General features: G+C 40.0%; 1 protein-coding gene across 1 annotated transcript in view; it reads right to left on the bottom strand.

Moving 5' to 3' along the window:
- The window catches only part of otog (otogelin), a gene marked incomplete at both ends in the record, with an annotated part of 64,935 nt that overhangs the window by 20,889 nt on the left and 24,816 nt on the right, over positions 1-19,230 (bottom strand). The window contains 14 exons of the mRNA XM_079230509.1: positions 524-603; positions 814-924; positions 2,986-3,271; positions 4,916-5,098; positions 6,323-6,349; positions 6,966-7,122; positions 8,022-8,138; positions 8,598-8,717; positions 9,226-9,372; positions 9,540-9,674; positions 10,664-10,802; positions 11,869-11,976; positions 17,655-17,820; positions 18,817-18,860. Coding sequence (XP_079086635.1) covers positions 524-603; positions 814-924; positions 2,986-3,271; positions 4,916-5,098; positions 6,323-6,349; positions 6,966-7,122; positions 8,022-8,138; positions 8,598-8,717; positions 9,226-9,372; positions 9,540-9,674; positions 10,664-10,802; positions 11,869-11,976; positions 17,655-17,820; positions 18,817-18,860 — 1,820 coding nt within the window. The remainder of the gene's footprint in view (positions 1-523; positions 604-813; positions 925-2,985; positions 3,272-4,915; positions 5,099-6,322; positions 6,350-6,965; positions 7,123-8,021; positions 8,139-8,597; positions 8,718-9,225; positions 9,373-9,539; positions 9,675-10,663; positions 10,803-11,868; positions 11,977-17,654; positions 17,821-18,816; positions 18,861-19,230) is intronic.

A 19,230-nucleotide genomic window follows, 5' to 3' on the forward strand; every position in this document is an offset into this window, starting at 1 on the left:
CTCGTCTGGCTGATTCCAAGTGAACGCAGCACGAGTCCATCAAAGTTAAAGGAGTAGTCGGCAACTTTGGAGAAACCAGCGATGGCTAAATTAGATTTTAGCAAATATCCTATTGAAAAAACAATTCCCCTGAACATATGAACTACTGCTGGAGGACGAGTCCATGAGAGATTGGCTCGGACTTGTTTCCTTCTTTGCAGAATTTATTTATTTTTTGCTGATAAACAAGATTGATGAAAAGTTGTTAGGATTAATGAATATGTAGGAACAATGTTTTCTCCTTCAAAATGTTGCTCCATGGAAAAACATCACAGATTTGTTTTAATTTGACGGCATAATATAAAGTTAATGTTATTATTGCACACTGATAAACAAGACGATATAAAAATCTCACTTAATATCAGAAAGGTTGCTGAACAGTAAATATTTTAACTATCCCGTGTACCCGCTGCTCCAACTATCCAACCACACAACGTCCTGTTGTATGAAAAAATTCAGTTTTAACATCTGACAAAAAACTCACAGTCTTCAGCGAAGACACAGCGGCGGGTGACCTCATCCAGGACCATGTGGGCGGGGCAGACAGGAAGGCAGCCCTCCACCCTGTACGGAGAGAGACACAGAGCCGTGAATACAAAGTACAATAAAACGCACAATGAACGTCGTGTTTCATGTCACTTCAACCCATTAAAACCCATCCACCCCTAGGTGGGTGGGCGATTGATTTATAAAACTGTAAATCGTGTGTGACTCTCGAGCTCCAGCGGAGACCACGAGCCGCTTGCAGGTTACTGAAGAGGTCAAAGGTCTCACTGTGGGATGGCGCCGCAGGCTTCAGCGGACGGGTCGCTGCAGGTCTTGAAGCAGGGGACGACGCAGGAATCGTACCTCCACTGACACCGAGGACCCGGCAGGGCGTCCGCGCTGGGGCCTGATGGGAAAAGACACTTATTCTCTTACTTCAAGGTCGCGAGACGGTCGCGTCTCAAACATCGCTGAAGAACAACAGTTATTAACGTCCAGCACTGATCTGATGTGATCACAGCTAAAAGAAAACCAACACTGTTCTCAAAACTAATACTGTAATTGTCTTTTTCCTGTTATGATGTCATTTATTTGCTTTGTTTTTATCGCTTTTGCTTCCGTTTCAGTTTTTACCATGTAAAGTACATTTGAGTAACTTTTAAAGCACTACAATGTATTATTATTATTATTATTAACACACCTCTAGACACACCTGTTTTTCAATCCTTTTTTTTGTGTATGTATTTGTATGTATTTCTTTTCTTTGTCTATTTTAGGTATAGATTTTTAAAGCCTCTTTTGGACAGTAGTTGTAAACAAGCGATTAACCGAAAACAGCCTTCAGGAACACAGATTTTTAACATGGAGCTGCTTCATTCAGTGTTTTTACTCGTTTTATTTATTGTTTTGGACGAGAGGAGACCAAAATTACACTATTTATCAGAGCCAGAAACACTAAATATAGACATTATCATCGGATTTCCAACTCTCTGATGTCCCTTGAACACCTCAGGAGAAGCAAAGAAACTTTGACTGAACTGAAACTTTTAAAGGCACGTGGGAAAAGGTTGGATATAAAGATTCCATTGTTTTCCAATATTTGTCAAAGAAATTTTACTTTTCCTTCTTTTTTTTGGTTATTTAATGGCATCAAACTGTTAAAATATACTCAATACCTCAAATAAACTGCTCATAAAATGTTGATGCAAAACAAAAACGATGTTTTCACAGAGCGGCAACGTGAAGGACGTAGAAACCCGTCAGTCAGCAGGAAATACAATCTGCTATTGGCTCCCTGGCGTTCCTCCATTAACTAACGCTGCTGTATTTTTAGCATCAGCGATTAGCCCGGCTGCTATCTGAGCGGAGAATGCAGCCAGAGGAGTCTCTTGACCTTTGACCCCCGGGGGCCAGCTGGTCACTGAGGCTTAAAAGTATCTCCAGAACCTCGACGTGCCTTTCCAGATCATCTTCTTCAGATTTCACCAACAAACAACACAGTGTTTGAAACGTTTCCTCATAGATTACATTTTTCAGCTTTAGGGTCATATTATCTCTTTACACTTGTGCCTTATGACAATGGTGCCTCATTATATAGAGAGCTGAGATTGTTCTGCAATGTTTGATGTAAAACATGGATATGTATCTCAAACGCAAGTGCCTTTTTAAAAGGTGAATTTAAGAAATTATGTAAAATCGATAAAATGACCTCATTTGATTTCTGTTTATTTTAATAATTACTTTTTGTGATGAGATGAAAAGTGTTCAAAATGTGGAGACGAGAGACACGATCTGCTCAGGAAGCCTCATTTAAGCTCTAAAATGTCGTCATTCTTCCCGAATAGATGTATACTTTTTTGTAATGTAATTGAGCCACAACTCCTCATTGTGTGCGCACAACTACGATAATTATGAATATTAATGAGGCAAGAAGTCGGCCTGTAAACTCAACTCTACTCATTTCACACGAGGAGAGAGGAGTCAAGGAAATAGGCATTAAACAAAAGGAGACATCTGTGCTTCGGAGACGTAATTGTAAAGCGACGTCCATTTAATTTAATTTGTGTCAGACGGCAAAAATAGAGAAAAGAACTTTCTTCATTTCTTTCTTCATTTTGTTTCGTTTCATCTATTTATTTATTTTGTATGTATTATGATTATTACTATTTATTTTATATTTATTTTCATTATTTTTTATTTATTTATTTATTTGCATTTATTCTTATTTATTTGTATTTATTAATAGTTTTTTCTTTATTAGAATTTCTGAGCCGAGGCAGTTTCTACTGAGGCTATGAAACGCCGTTATGTTTGTCATCAATCTGTTTCATTGTTGAATTAGATGATGGCAACACAATATTGAGCTGGAACACCCCGGTGCTTTCAGTGCGACCCGTGTAACCCCGACTGTAGAGGAGCAGCTTGTGTGATGCGTTCGCTGCACGTCGGTCGTCTCGGCACCGCTGACCTGTCAGCCGGAACAGCGTGGCCTTGCGGAAGCTGTCGGCGTGCCGGTACTTGAGCAGGTGCAGGCGGACCGGCGTGGCGTGCAGGAAGAAGCCCGGCTTGGCGTGGGACTCCAGCGCGTCGTAGCCGGGGGCCCAGGTGTTCCTGTGGAGGACGAAGGTGGCTCCGTCCCAGAATGCATCGCTCCCCTCCCACTTGGACAGCCTCACCTGGCCGCCGGGGCCCGCGGACAGGAAGTAGTTGGGTCTGTCGGCCGCCTCGAAGGAAACCCGCGACGTGTCTGTTGGAAAGAAAAAATGATGTAAAGACACACTTCCCTTTCATGCGCTGCTATCGCTTCATGCGCTGCTACCGCTTCATCCACTGAACCCTCCACGAGTAACGAAGACGCTTCTTTTCCTAACACTGAAGGAAGTGTAAGATAAAACTGTGAAGCCTCTCAACCAACCGCCTGGTACATCAAGTCCTTCTCTCAACGAAGGCCACTGACTAACATCAAAGTGGGAATACTCGCATAATCCGGCCTCATCGTGTAGCTAAACCTACAAATAAATAAAGCGCTGATATTCGTAGATATCCCACAAAATCAATTCGTATTTCATCTTTCAGCCAGAAGAACGCCGTTTGTTCCCCGAGTGAAACGAGAAGACAACGTTGATTTATTTGTAACATAACTTCAGTAACGGTACTTTCCGTTTCTTTTAACCCAAACGACGATCAGTGTCTAAACCTAACTAAGTATTTCAAAATGTTTTCTAAAACCTAATAAAGTATTTTACGATCTTTTCTTAAACCTAACAAAGTTTTTTACGATCTTTTCTTAAACCAAACAAAGTATTTTACGATCTTTTCCTGAACCAAACAAAGTATTTTACAATTTTTACCTGAACCTAACAAAGTATTTTACGATCTTTTCTTAAACATAACAAAGTATTTTACGACCTTTTCTTAAACCTAATAAAGTATTTTACGATCTTTTCTTAAACCTAACAAAGTATTTTACGATCTTTTCTTAAACCTAACAAAGTTTTTTCTGATCTTTTCTTGAACCAAACAAAGTATTTTACGATCTTTTCTTAAACCTAATCAAGTATTTTACGATCTTTTCTTGAACCTAACAAAGAATTTTACGATCTTTTCTTGAACCTAACAAAGTATTTTACGATCTTTTCTTGAACCTAACAAAGTATTTTACGATCTTTTCTTAAACCTAATCAAGTATTTTACGATCTTTTCTTAAACACAACAAAGTATTTTACGATCTTTTCTTGAACCTAGCAAAGTATTTTACGATCTTTTCTTGAACCTAACAAAGTATTTTACGATCTTTTCCTGAACCAAACAAAGTATTTTACGATCTTTCCTTAAACCGAATAAAGTATTTACGATCTTTTCCTGAATCCACACAAAGTATTTGATAGTATTTTACAATCTTTACTTGAACCTATTAAAGTATTTTACGATCTTTTCTTCAACCTAAATAAGTATTTACGATCTTTTCCTGAATCCAAACAAAGTATTTGATAAAGTAGTTTCCTGTGAAAACGGAAGTTTATTTTTAAAAGACTGTATACTTGTAAGCAGGAGTTCACGCGTGTTGCTGAACTTTTTGACTTCATACAAACTGTCGAGTTCGGAAATGTGGAATTTATTTTAAATATTATTTTCACAATATCAGATAAAGTTGTGAAACTGAAGGCGAAGACTGAAGAACGAGGAGGAAGAGCGTTAAATTGAATTAAATTATATTTGTTAAGCACAATATCACAATTCACACATTCACCTCAGAAGGTTTTGACATCATCTTTCCTCGGAGGAAAGGAAAAAGTGCAGCGCAGAAGAAATGAAGATAAAGAACCTTAGGGTCGGTTCAACAGAACCCTGCCGCGTAAACAAAGATGGCGTCTGAGCAGAAGCGACTCACCGTGCGGCCGGGCTCTGCTGAGGCCCGGCGTCATCATGAACTGCAGCAGGACTCCGGCGGCGGCGGCCGTGGCGGCGCTGAAGTTTCCGCGCTGCAGGAACACGGAGCCGCTGGAGCCGCTGGCCGCCAACAGCGTCGTTCGATCCCTGAAGGTGATCAGCCTGAAGGGACCTTTACCCAGAACTGCAGACGGGAGGCAGCGTTAGAGCAGGTCTCGTCCCACTGGCTTCACATCGCAGCGTAAAGGCTAACCTTTTGGCTCAGTTTGGGATTTCTTTTGGGGGTGTATTTTCCAGCAGTACGGAGGTGAAGTCTGGAGAGGGGATCTTTGTGCGAGGGTTTCTAAATCAAAGGTGTTCTAAAGGGACTCTGGCGCTCGGAAGCACTACCACTTTTGTCCACAGGGGTCGCCAGAATCAACACAAAACGAAAGTTCCCTGTCGTAACTTTAAATGAAATACATTGTGTAACAGGAAGTAGAACCTTGTGATGGAAGCTGATGACGGCGAGGAGACTCGTGGGACTCGCCGTACCAACGTACCTTTGCCAAACTTTAGCCTTGGAGAGGTTGGATTCCTCAGGTCTATTTTCATATCGTCAACTTCCTAAAATAATGGCCTCTGTCAAGAGTGTGACTTAGGACATTTTATTTTGCCTAAGTCAAAAGACAGTGTGGCTTAGGCAATTTTACAAGCTTTTTAATATGGCATTTTGAAGCTAGCATTTAAGCTAGCAATTTAGTTCGCATTTTTGTCAATGAAAATCTCACTGGAACATAATATTAGTAATCATAACATAACATGTGGTAGAGGCAGCTTGTGCACCCCGATTACATTTGGTAAAGTTTTTTGTGTTTTCTGAAAAACCTGAAAAAATGACTTGGGCCATTATTTTATGAAGGTGACGTTATGATATCTTCACTGGAGCTTAAATAAGACTGAGCTACTGCCTCTTAAAAACAGCAGAATAACTGTTTAAATCTCGGTAATCCTGAAACTTTGCGACCACAGAACATCCCCTCCCTCCAGTTTGGGCTAATGGAGGTGGAAACAATCATTTGCACTATTAAATATATAAATATAAATATGTGAATGGCGTGCTGTGTTTTGAGGATTGCATACCTTTGCTGTACTTTGGGAGAAGCTAAAGACAAATGTCCACGATCAAGTCAGTCAGATCTATTTTAACAGCATCAACCAACATTAAACAACAACCGCTTGATTGTCTGACTTGTGATTTGAATGAAAAAAAAAATATATTTTGAGCCATGAAAGTCTGAATGTCTGTGAAAACTCAAAATAAATCATGACCCATTTCTGTGTATTACTGTGTGTGTGTGTGTGTGTGTGTGTGTGTGTGTGTGTGTGTGTGTGTGTGTGTGTGTGTGTGAGAGAGTGTTGAGCGTACCTTTGTTGTAGAATTCACAATCATACGCTGCAGAGAGAAGCACAGAGACAGTTAATAACAACAATAATAATAATAGTTATAGATGTTTAAAAGTGCTTCACAATCTGCATACTATATACTAATACAATATGATTACAGTATTTGTAGTGTTTTATGAAGCGCTGTTTAAGTAATGAATATTATTAGAATAACGTTTATTATTAATGATCACTTGAAACAGACCACATTTCTACTCAAAAAGCGATAAAACAAAATCTGGTTTTAGACATTTATTTACATGTATCTACCATTTTATTCATATACTCCACTGCTTTTGTGAACCTAAAACCTTTGGTAAACTAATTTCCATCACCAACCAAAAGAGTTCGTCCACATGAGTAAAGTTATGTTTTCACAAGAGATATGAAGAACTTCAAAAATCGAGATTACATTTTTCAGCTTTAGGGCCATATTATCTCTTTACACTGTGCCTTATGACAATGGTGCCTCATTATATAGAGCTGAGATTGTTCTGCAATGTTGTTGATGTAACACATGGGTATGTATCTCACATGCAAGTGCCTTAAAAGCTGAATTTAGGAAATTATGTAAAATGGAGAAATGGACCTCAGCGCCCAGAGGCTAAAGTGAAACTGTGACTCACGGCACAGAGACGGCGAGCGCCAGTCCAGGGCGACGCCCTGGTGGCAGCAGCGCTGGCCGTACGCCGCCACGCTGCTGCAGAAGCACTCGCAGTCGCCGCCGCGGCTGCAGGCGCACGTGTCGGCGAGGCAGTTCATGTAGAACCAGGTGACGTCCACCTGAGCACAAACACACGCGCATGATTCAGTTATCTCTTTATTAGATTAGTTAGTTATCTCTTCAATAGATATAATAACTACATTTGTGAACTAATTTTATCCTGATTAACTCCTGACTATTACATCTAATAAAGAGATAGCTAAATTAATATTTACAAAAATATATTCTTTATGTTTATTAATAATAAATATATTATTTATATATAGAGATATTTTCATGAATTATTATTTAGTGAGGTGTTTATCAAAAATAAAATAAATTACAAAAGATACAGATTATTTCAAATAAATAGATAACTAAAGAAATATTCATCAAAAAGATATAATATATATATTTCTATTTTATTAAATATAATATTTTATAAATAGTCTGACATTTATCAAGAATAAAAGTAGTCAAAACATTATAATAATTTTATGAAAAAAAAAATTATAATAATAATATTATATATATATATATATATATATATATATATATATATATATATATATATATATATATATATATATACACAGAGATTTGTATTGTGTGTTCTTCTTGTGTATAATGTTGTGTTGTGTCTTCCATCCTGTACTGTTTGATATTGTACAACACAATATTGATATTGTGTTGTTTGTTTTTTACCTGCCAAGGGAAACAGATGCAAATTATCTGAAGCTTTAATCTGGTACTGTACATCAAATGTTGACATTTATGTTTGAACTGTACATGGTCCCTTTTAAATAAAGATAATTAAAAAATATATATATTTCTTTTTTTTATACTGAACAAATATACATTTAGTTTTCTATTCATTTTTACATCCATCAAGCGTGATATTTGTTTGGTTTGAAGTCCGATATTTTAACTGTAAAAACACGCAGGTTTAAGAAGTATCCGCTGTAGTACTGGTACTCACCACCGGGTGGCAGGCCTGGAAGACCTCGCTGAGCAGGACGCCACACTGACGCTTTGCAAACGGCTCTCTGAGCGGACTGAGGCTGCAGGGGTGTCTGATGTCTGGGCTGTTCACACACTGAACACACACACACACACACACACACACACACACACACACACACATACACATACACACACACAGATGGGGTTGATTATAACTTGCTAGAGGTTAAGTAGTAAAGCATGAAAAGCAGCGGTGGAAGAAGTATTCCGATCTGTTTTTTTACGGACTAAAAGTACTAACACTAGTATTATTAAAGTGTAGTATTAGTAAAATACTGCTCTACTAGTAAAAGTCAAAAACCAAATTTGGAGATCTGGACAGAAAAGGTATATGAAAAATATAAAAGTGAAAAAGTGGAGTAAAAACTACAATATTTAATTAGTTTAGTTTTATAATAAGTTTAGCTGATGAGAATGTTTGTGGAGGTGATGGGACAAAAGCAAAAGGTGATTTTCACAGTAAGTATTAACATCACATCCCATCATTCCTCAAAGAAGTGTTGGAGGAAGCAGAAGTCAAGGAAAGGCTCACCTCTGCTGCCGTCCAGCTGTTCCCAAACTCCTGCGGCGTCGGGGAGTCGATGTTGTCCGGCGTCCGCATCTCGTTCACCGTCTTCGAGTCGAAGTTTCCGCACAACCCGCTGAGCTGCCCCTGAACACACCACTCCAACAGTTAATAACCTCAACATCGTCTGATTCTGGAAATGAAGAAAGGTCCCGCTTTACTTCCCTCTGATGGTTTACTGACGGAGGTCTAAACTGGGACTGGTTCAGGACCAGTTAAAAGCCCCTCAGATAAAATAAAGAATTGACTGTCGAGTCCAACTTTTTAACCGCCGTGAACAGGAAGTAGTAAAAAGCTCTACGATAACTAGAGCGCTCCGCCGGCTGAAGATGACCATGCGATCCGGTGGAAAGCTCCCAAAGCAGGCGAGTTTCTGGATTTCTGGATGTCCATGACTTTTCCATGACTTTAAACCACATTTCCATGACCAAACATTTTGTGAAATCCTGAAAAAGGACTTTTCCAGGCCTGGAAATAACCATTTTAAGATTTCCATGACTTTTCCAGGTTTTCCATGACCGTAAGAACCCTGGAAGAGTTTGAGAATGAAAGACTTTTGACTTCAGTCCCTCCAGAGTCTGAACCGGCGTCCTACCTGCCAGCGGGGTCCGACCTGGACGTGGACGGTGGTCTTGCGGTCCCAGAGGACGGTGACGTCGTCGTCGGGGAAATGGACCACGGTGAAGAACCCGGCCGGCCAGATGAACATCCTCTGCTTCCGGTCGATCACGCTCGACGGATTCTGCAAGAGACGAGAACCCCGAGGCGACTTGAAGACGAGCAGCCGACAAAAAGAAGCGACAAAACCTTCACTGTATGGAATTCAAGACAACCTGCATCACATATATATATGTATATATATATATATACATATATAGATGAAAAGTATGAATAGAAAGCGCCTCTCACCGGCTCCCCAGAGTCTTCGTCGAACGCGATGAAGGATCTGCCGATGTTGATCAGCAGAGACTTCCTGCAGATCACGCCGCTGTCGAAACAGTCCACGTTCTCGGCCGTGACGCTGAGCATCGCACCGCCGCTGCTCTGTGGAGGCGAGGAGGCGCGTCACATTCAACCTACTATAATACGTGCAAACTATTTGTGTTCATGCCCTATTTTTATTTAGTATTTTATACATTTATTGCTGCTTTTTGAGGATTTTTTCACTGCAGGAACCCAATTTTACTTCAACGTGATACTCTGTGAACGAACGTAAAGGCCATGTGTGTGTGTGTGTGTGTGTGTGTGTGTGTGTGTGTGTGTGTGTGTGTGTGTGTGTGTGTGTGTGGCTGTGTTTTGATTCATTATTTTTACTTATTTTCAATTTTTTACTTTTATTATTATTTGTATATCCTCTCATTTTGTACTTTAAGTCGTCTATTAGCTCTACTTTCCTGTCACTTTCTTCATTACTATTGTAAACAGATCAACACACACAAAACGGAAAATACTTGTTCGCTGATCCCTGTACATCATATTGTACATCAATAAAGTCAATAAAAAAACAAAAACAGTGATGCTTGATAAAAAATATATAAATTAAAAAAACAACTCTACATTTAAAATCAGTAATCTCTTTTAAATCACTTATTATTTATTGATTTGTTCTTATTGTATTTATTGGTTTTATTACTGTTTTGTTTTTGTTTTGCTTTGTCTTTCAAAGAACTTTGTAAACACTATTTTTAAAATGTTTTCTGTATAAATAAAGCCGTTATTATTATTAATATTATAAATCCGCAAAATCTTATTTTTGCTGCTGCCAGTAAAATGCCTGTCGGTAATGTAGAAAAAATCTGTTTAAACTTGTTTTTCACCAGCTTAATTACTAAATTGGACACAAATAATTCACAATACTGGAAATAAATACACGGGGAAATGGGATTATATTTGTTGTACTTACTTAAAGGCACTTAATATCTTTTTTTCAAGTCAAGAGACCCTAGATTAACTTTACCGACTGGAAAACGTCGGCCCCCAAAGACAAAAACCCTGAAGGGCCGTGTTGGCTCTCTGATCAACCCCCTCAGTACCTTCACCAAGTAGACTTTGCATGCACCAACGTAGTCGAACAGCAGCCCGTCGAACGTCCGGTAGTGCCGGTCTCCGTAGGCCGTGCACATGGCCGGACACGGCCGGAACGAGCACTGGAACGTCCCGTGCTGGCAAACGCTACGAAGACAGCAAAGCGTCAGAGACTCAGCAGCAACTTGTTCCCGCTTGTCCACGTCTAATGGGCCCCTCTTTGGTGAAGGAAAGCCGGCGGATCGTCGACAAAAGGCCGAATCGTCGCCATTAGTCTGTCAATCTACGTCTCGAAGACGAGATGGAGGGACGGGAGAATGACTGGGATCACTGGGAGAGAGTTCTCCTTTCAACCAGCGATGAACAGTCTGAAGCAAAGAGTCGTACAAGGGCCCACTGTGTTTCTGTCCCCTGATGGCAGAGAATTATGGATATCAGGTGGCCGCTTTCGGCAACAATCTCAGCCTCAATCTCAGGACTCCACGCTTTCAGAAGAAATCTGACTTTGAAAAAATTAGCATCGCTGTTGGAGATTTGTCTTGATTATGGACCTTTTACTTGATTGACAGTGTGTAAAATACCCAGTGTGGAGGGGGCATCAGAAGGCTTTTAGAAGACGCTTTAGTAACAAATAATTGTCTTATGTTTTCAGACCCCAACCCAAAGTTTGCTATTGAGGCTTTCTGGACTTGAATGGGCCCTTTGTGGGTTCTCGGACCCCCCAAGACCCTCTCCCCCCCCCCCCCTTTTCACACACTTCTGACAGATATTGTTGGCGAATGATTGGTGGGGATGAAACTAATTTGTCAGGCCAATCCAATTAGTTTCTCAAATCAGATTTTTAAGTGTTATCTACAAGCGATCAGATCACCAACCGATCTGAACGCGTTGGGCCCAAAATGACTTTTTCCCATAGACGTAAATTGGGAAAGAGACGTCTTTAATTCAGCGGATCAACTTCCCAGTTTGGACCCTCGATTAGCCGTTTATTTAGAATCAGTAGGTTCCAGAGTTATTTTCCTTCCTCCGGAACGAGAACGAGGCTGGGAGGCGGGGCTAAACGTGGCCCCTCCTAGTGGCCCCAAAAGGCAGAAAGATGTTCACAAAAATGCGTGGATTCACTTCCACACTTTGAAATCCTACTTGAGCGACCCAGAGCGTCAGAAATACAACGTATGTGTTTTGAGTATTAATAATGAATGCATGGACGTACCACTGGTGGCAGGGTGAGGAGACTCGGTCCCCGGGGTAATACTCCTTTCCTTTCCACAGGCAGGGACAGGAAGCCGGTTCAAAGCACTCGTCTCCGTGCTTCAGCAAGCTGCAGGCAAACACAAACTTGTTCAAAGATAAAAACCTCTTGGCTCCGTGTGACGGGACATCGCGGTCGGAGGTTCATTTGATCTGGGCTCGTTTTCTTGTGGAGCTTTAATCTCACCGGAGGTCAAGATGTTTCAATCGTCCACGAGCAAGAGGCTGCTAAAGTTAGCTTATAATACACTTTAAACAAACATACAGTTTTATAATCTGATTATACCTCTGTATAATTATAGACAGAATGCTTTTTAACATCAGCCATAAAAAAGTCGTTTAAGTGTCATTCAGTTCAAAGTTCTGCTGTGAGCCGTTACACAAACTAATTAATTACAATTAGGAATTAGTGACTTCTAGCTAGCTCGTAGGTCGGCCCCCTCGTAGTCAGTGAATCTGTCCTTCCGGTCAGATTCCTGTTCTCGAGAAGGCGCTTTTTATGCTTTTTTTTAATGCTGAATGACGTGATTCCAATAACTTATTAGCCCACTTCTGGTATACATCATATCTAACGTGGTGCTTTTGTGCAGAAACTCATTAGAGAAGACGAGAGGAGCTGGAGTCTGTGTTTACATCATGATGTTGGTGCTCAAACTCAGTCAGAGATGAGAGCGCGTCCCACACGGACGATCTCCCGTTGTGTGAACCCGATAATCCAAAACATTGTCCGGTACAAGGACGTCTTGTAGTTCAGACAAACTGAATCAAAGACGACCAGCGGAGGCGAAGCCACTCGGAGTACGAATGCGTTGACTGAAGTCGTCAATGGAGCCAATGGAGCCAATGAAGGAGCCAATGGAGGGGCCAATAAAGAAGCCTCGTAAATCAGTTTCTATACAACACAAGCACCGCTCGGGGCTCCTGGGCTCCGTGATGAGGGGCCGCCCTCAGAGGCAGAGCCAACGCCGGCCGGCTTCCAGGGCGGCGCGATGCCAGCAAACGAGACGGGGAGAGTTTCAAGGCCTCTGGCGACCCGCGGATGAAAAGCGGTAACACTCGTTAGCTACATGAGAAAACCAGACAATTAGGATTCTCAGAGATAGAGAGAGAGAAACCCTCTTTGTCCGGGACGCCTTCATTTGCTCTCCACTCCGCTGGGCGAGGCCGATAAGTATCTTGTAATATCCAGGGTTGAGCTACAGCCACTGGCGAGGGCCGCGGACAATGAAGCGACATGCTGAGCGGTCCTCAGGTTCATCTGAGTAGAGTTACACCCCAGATAGAACCGCGTTAACAGCTTCCTTTGTGCGACCGCCAAGCCGCCGTATCGATGACTCCGATCAAAGATTCTACAATCGTTCATTCTCCCCGAACCTACGTGCACATTATGAATACATCCTCATGAACACTCAAGCCCTCGTTTGCGATTGTTGTTCCATCGGACGATGTTAAACAGCGGTGGTGGAAGACGGCGAGTGATGCATCCCTGAGCATCACAGGTTTAAATAAACCAGATAACTAAAGCATGAGCTGTCACACACTTTCAATAACCTTCAGTGTTTGCCTGTCTTTGTCTTTGTTTTTATTTTTCAAAACTACCAACTCGCACCTCATCATCTTGTGTAGTAATGTAGTGAAGCCCGTCGGCAAAGTGTCTTAAAAACATGCATTCTCTCTCCTGACCACCAGGGGCAACTCCTCTGGTGGTATAGAAGTCTATGCTTCATGTGTTAAAGCTGCATTCTCTCTCCTGACCACCAGGGGCGACTCATCAGGTTGTATAGAAGTCTATGCTTTATGTGTTAAAGCTGCATTCTCTCTCCTGACCACCAGGGGGCGACTCCTCTGGTTGTATAGAAGTATATGCGTCATGTATTAAAGCTGTATTCTCTCTTCTAACCACCAGGGGGAGACTCCTCTGGTTGTATAGAAGTACATGCGTCATGTATTAAAGCTGCATTCTCTCTCCTGACCACCACCGGTGACCTTCAGGTTTCTCAGTTTAGGTTTGCCTGAAAGTTCCTCCCGCATTTCCTTTTTAAATAGTAGCAGTGAAATGATGGCATAATATATAATTAAATACACCTAATATATCAACCTGGAAATCCCCCAAAATGTTCTTAACAGTCAACGGTTGATGTTTCAAAAGTCAACCCGGGTCACAGATGAGTCATGTGACCTTCCTCTCGCCTCCCATTCGTTTGCTACGTCGTCATCGCTGCAAAGAAGAGCTTCTCTACAGTCGTGCTGCAAACAAAACCAGGCGGTGGTCTGCTGGTGGTCCGGTGCTGCACCTGAAGGTTCATACGAGTTCAGCGGGACTAATCGTCACAGAACGAGGAATGAATGAATGGATGAATGAATGAATGGATGAATGGTCTACGTTTTGATCATAAACAAAGTGTGCCATTGTGGATGGAAACACAATGAGTTCTTCTGTCTGCACCGCGGCTAATTATTTCCCATTAGAGGTTTTTAAGTCCCGCTGCAGATGAATACCTTGCAGTTTTTGTTTTTTTCTCCCCCTGTTTTTTCATGATAATCATCTAGTGAAGTATATTGATACGACAGAGGGAAAACACAAGAATTTAAATACTCCATCAGCTGATATATCAACCTTTACGGCTGCCTCTCCTCTCACATCTACATCCAGGAAGTCAGAGGTGAAGCAGTAAAGCCCCGCCTCTCGCTTGACTTGATTGGCTGCCAGGGCAGAGTGTGACATCGGTGCGACTTTCGAGTTGTTCATATTTAAACGTTCACGTAAAAAGAAAACGCAGCGATGTTTTTGATGCAGAAACATCTGTCTTTATCTTTTTGTTCTGCTGGAATAAACGGTCACAGATTGTAACGGCTATTTTAACACCACTTCCTGCTCCAAGGTGAAGGTACAAGCATCAACTCCCTTCAGCGTCACCCACGACGCTGCCGATTCGAGCCAGAAACGCCGTGGAAACAAGTTCTAAATATCCGACTGGCGCCTGAACCGTCGACCTGTCGCTACACTCGTTAATACGTCCGCCGTCAGGGAGCTGAATGAGGCCTCTTTGTGCCCACGTTCACCCAGAATGAGCTCACCGACTATCGGGTTCCAGACGCTAAACACTCGTTCCGTGAAGGTCGAGCAGGAACAAATGAATCACATTCACCTTTCCTCTGTTTGACATGTATACAGCTGGGGTTTTATTTATTTATTATTTGCACTGTTTGCTAGTTAATCTAATATTATTATTATTTGTGTATATATTTCTCTTATTATTCTATTCTCTTTATATATTGTGAATTATTTAATTTTTTATATATTTTTTATTTAATTTAATTGCTTATCTGTATGTATAAATGCTGCAATAGCGAATAGTGGAAATGTGTATTTTTCATATTTATTTTTTCTTTGCACTGTTTGTTAGTTAATTTAATAGTGTTATTATTAGTTGGGTATATATTGTGCATTTCTCTTAATGTTCTATTCTATGTTTGTTATATATTGTGAATTATTATATTTTGTTATATATTTTTTATTTTATTGTATTGCTTAGTATAAATGCTGCTATAGCGAATACATTTCCCCTTGTGTGATTAGTAAAGTAACTAACTATCCATATATTGGACTTTATAAAATGATTATTTAACTTCATACTTTAAAAGGTGAATCTAAGAAAATTATGTCAAATCGAGAAAATCGACTGAAAATAACCTCCAGTGTTCAGTGTGTTAACTCTTAAAGTTATAGATCAGCGTTTTGTATGTTGCTCAACGGGCTGAAATTAAAAGAATACTTTTATTATGTTGTTGTTTGGTGTTATAAGGTGTGTTTTATTTTATTGTGGTAGTACGAATATAATGAAACTCATCCTTGACCTACTGGCTAAACGGTTCAATCTGATCTAATTCAATAAGCTTTCATGTGTTTCTTTAATATGAGAGAAGTGGTTCACTTTAAGGTTAAAAAGCAATACATATATTTAAAAGATATTTAACAACAAAATATTGCTGTGAACTGCTGTGAACTGAGAAATGCCCCACTGAGTACATATCATATCATGAATAATTGAATAAGAAAACTCAATGTTTCCTTATAAAAACACTTTGTTTCTCAAAGTTTTCCTGTTTTTAAAAAAGTGGTCGATATTGGATTCATATTGACCACTAATGGTGTTACATTACTTGTATTAAAAAAATGTGAACAGAAATAGTAAGTATTAATAACTAATCTTGGATTGTGGCCGTCGCCACGTTGTTGTTTAAACATATGAAGTATAGACTTCTATACAACCAGAGGAGTCGCCCCCTGGTGGTCAGGAGAGAGAATGCAGCTTTAACACATGAAGCTTAGACTTCTATACAACCAGACGAGTCGCCCCCTGGTGGTCAGGAGAGAGAATGCAGCTTTAACACATGAAGCATAGAATTCTATACAACCAGAGGAGTCGCCCCCTGGTGGTCAGTAGAGAGAATGCAGCTTTAACACATGAAGCATAGACTTCTATACAACCAGAGGAGTCGCCCCCTGGTGGTCAGGAGAGAGAATGCAGCTTTAACACATGAAGCATAGACTTCTACACAACCAGAGGAGTCACCCCCTGGTGGTCAGGAGAGAGAATGCAGCTTTAACACATGAAGCATAGACTTCTATACAACCAGAGGAGTCACCCCCTGGTGGTCAGGAGAGAGAATGCAGCTTCAACACATGAAGCATATACTTCTATACAACCAGAGGAGTCGCCCCCTGGTGGTCAGGAGAGTGAATGCAGCTTTAACACATGAAGCATAGACTTCTATACAACCAGAGGAGTCGCCCCCTGGTGGTCAGGAGAGTGAATGCAGCTTTAACACATGAAGCATAGACTGCTATATGAATGTGTTTGACTTTTAATAATTTCTGAAGCTGCAACAAGTTTTATCTTAATAGAAATGTTTTGGCTGTCGCTGTACCGGCCGCCATTTTTAGATTGATAGCTTTAAAACTTTGCGTTCTCCATTATTTATTACACTTTAACGACGTGTATTATTTGTGGTTTGCTTCTCCTTCTGTCCTCTGTGTTGCAGGACATAGAGCCTCTGTTGCCGGATCCCATCAGATATGTAATCCGTGCAAAAGCGTCATAAGCTCTGATGCACATATGCACCAGCGGGGTGGCTGAGCATATTGTGATGAGGATGACTCTTGGTTGATGTCACAGAGTGAAACCGCTTAACCCTCCTTTCAGGGGCGACAGCCAAAAGGGATTACAGAGATCAGATGACTGTAATCTACTCCACGATGTCTGTCCACCTCATCGGCTGGGAGGACTTTTGTCTCCTACCGAGTATCAAAGACTCCTCAAAAATGATCCACACTACCACAACAACTCATTCCACTGCCTCACAAGGCATTGAGGATTGGGTTGAGTCATCAAAACTCAACCTATCATTCTATTTCATTTATTTAAGTGTTTTACTACTTTTTAATACTTTTTAATACTTTTGAAATACTTTTTGTTTTAATACTTTCAACAATGAATGACTTCAAATAATAATCCAATGATAAAACAAATTATTAAATAAGTAAACCGCTCAAAATTAAAAATTGTAATACATAAAATACATATTAAATATTAAATAATAATATAATACAAAATACATTTAAATACATTTAAATAAAATTAAAATAATACAATTATGAATAATAAAAGGATTAAATTATAATAATAAAAGTATAATAAAATAATACGATAAAAATTTAAATAAAATAATAAAACCATCACTCACCCAGGAGGGCAGGTACATCCGGCCACACAGGGCTCATGTGACGAGCAGGTGAGGTTGAGCAGGAAGGATTCGCAGGTGTGCTCGCAGGCCACGCCCCTCCCCGACAGGTAGCCATCCTCCCCCTCTGAGCAGTTCTGGTAGAGCTGACCAGCTGGACACAACATGTCTGTAGGAGGAGAAGAATCACAGGAGAGTAAGACCAGTTCATAAGAAGCTCCAGTTTTATTTTTCACCATCAGATTTCAGGAAGTAGAAACGCACAGATAATTCACTTGGATTGTCACAATTAAGAAAAGCATCCATGAATACAAAAGCACAATCTTTTCAAATGTTTCAATTGAAATTTAAAAAACATATTGTAACTTCATGTTTATTTTTTAAGAGATTGTGCCATTTGCATTAAACATTTTAACTTTTTTCCAAGTTCAGTGTGAAGAAAATTTAGAGAGCAGAGGCGATAAATAAAAAACAATTTCAATTCTCTAACCCAAATCATACACAATATGTGAACATTCTCTAACCCAAATCATAGCTCAATATGTGAACATTCTCTAACCCAAATCATAACACAATATGTGAACATTCACTAACCCAAATCATACACAATATGTGAACATTCTCTAACCCAAATCATAGCTCAATATGTGAACATTCTCTAACCCAAATCATTACACAATATGTGAACATTCTTTAACCCAAATCATACACACTATGTGAACATTCTCTAACCCAAATCATTACACAATATGTGAACATTCTCTAACCCAAATCATTACACAATATGTGAACATTCTCTAACCCAAATCATTACACAATATGTGAACATTCTTTAACCCAAATCATACTCAATATGTGAACATTCTCTAACCCAAATCATACTCAATATGTGAACATTCTCTAACCCAAATCATAACACAATATGTGAACATTCTCTAACCCAAATCATAACACAATATGTGAACATTCTCTCTGCAAAGGTTGACTTTGATGAAGTGAAGCAGAACAAAGTTAGAGAGGGTTTAGAACAGAGAACATTCAGGTGAAGTCTCCAACAATTTGCATTAAGGCACATCTGCGCACATCTGTGACATTTTATTTTTTTTCATGTACCAAAGCAAGCTATGATTTACAGTTATTAGATCAGATGATTAAAGTGACTCACCGCTGTCTATTGTTTGGGACGTCAGTTTACCGTTCAGACAAAGTCTGTGAGGGAACACAGAGAGGACAGGGCGACGATGATGACGATGCACGATGAAGGTTCATACAAAAACAACACAGGAGGCTAAAACATATAATAAACACGTTAAAAATTGATTAAAAAATTGATTTTATGGACTGATCCAATTCTTGTTTTATTCTTACAGCTTTCCATAATAATAATAAAAAAGTCATCTTTTTGCACATGTTTTTTTCTCTGTGTCAGTATATCAGTATTGTATATTGTTCATACTCGTCTAACTCGTCGATGTTGAGGCTCCAAGATAAGAGCAACATTTGTTCAGAGTAAACATTTTAAGAAATTTCACATTGTATTTGACCCCGACTTTAAGCTTTAAGGCCGCTACACACCGGG

The sequence above is a fragment of the Taurulus bubalis genome, assembly GCF_910589615.1.
Source record: "Taurulus bubalis genome assembly, chromosome: 15".
In the NCBI taxonomy this organism is placed as follows: Eukaryota; Metazoa; Chordata; class Actinopteri; order Perciformes; family Cottidae; genus Taurulus; species Taurulus bubalis.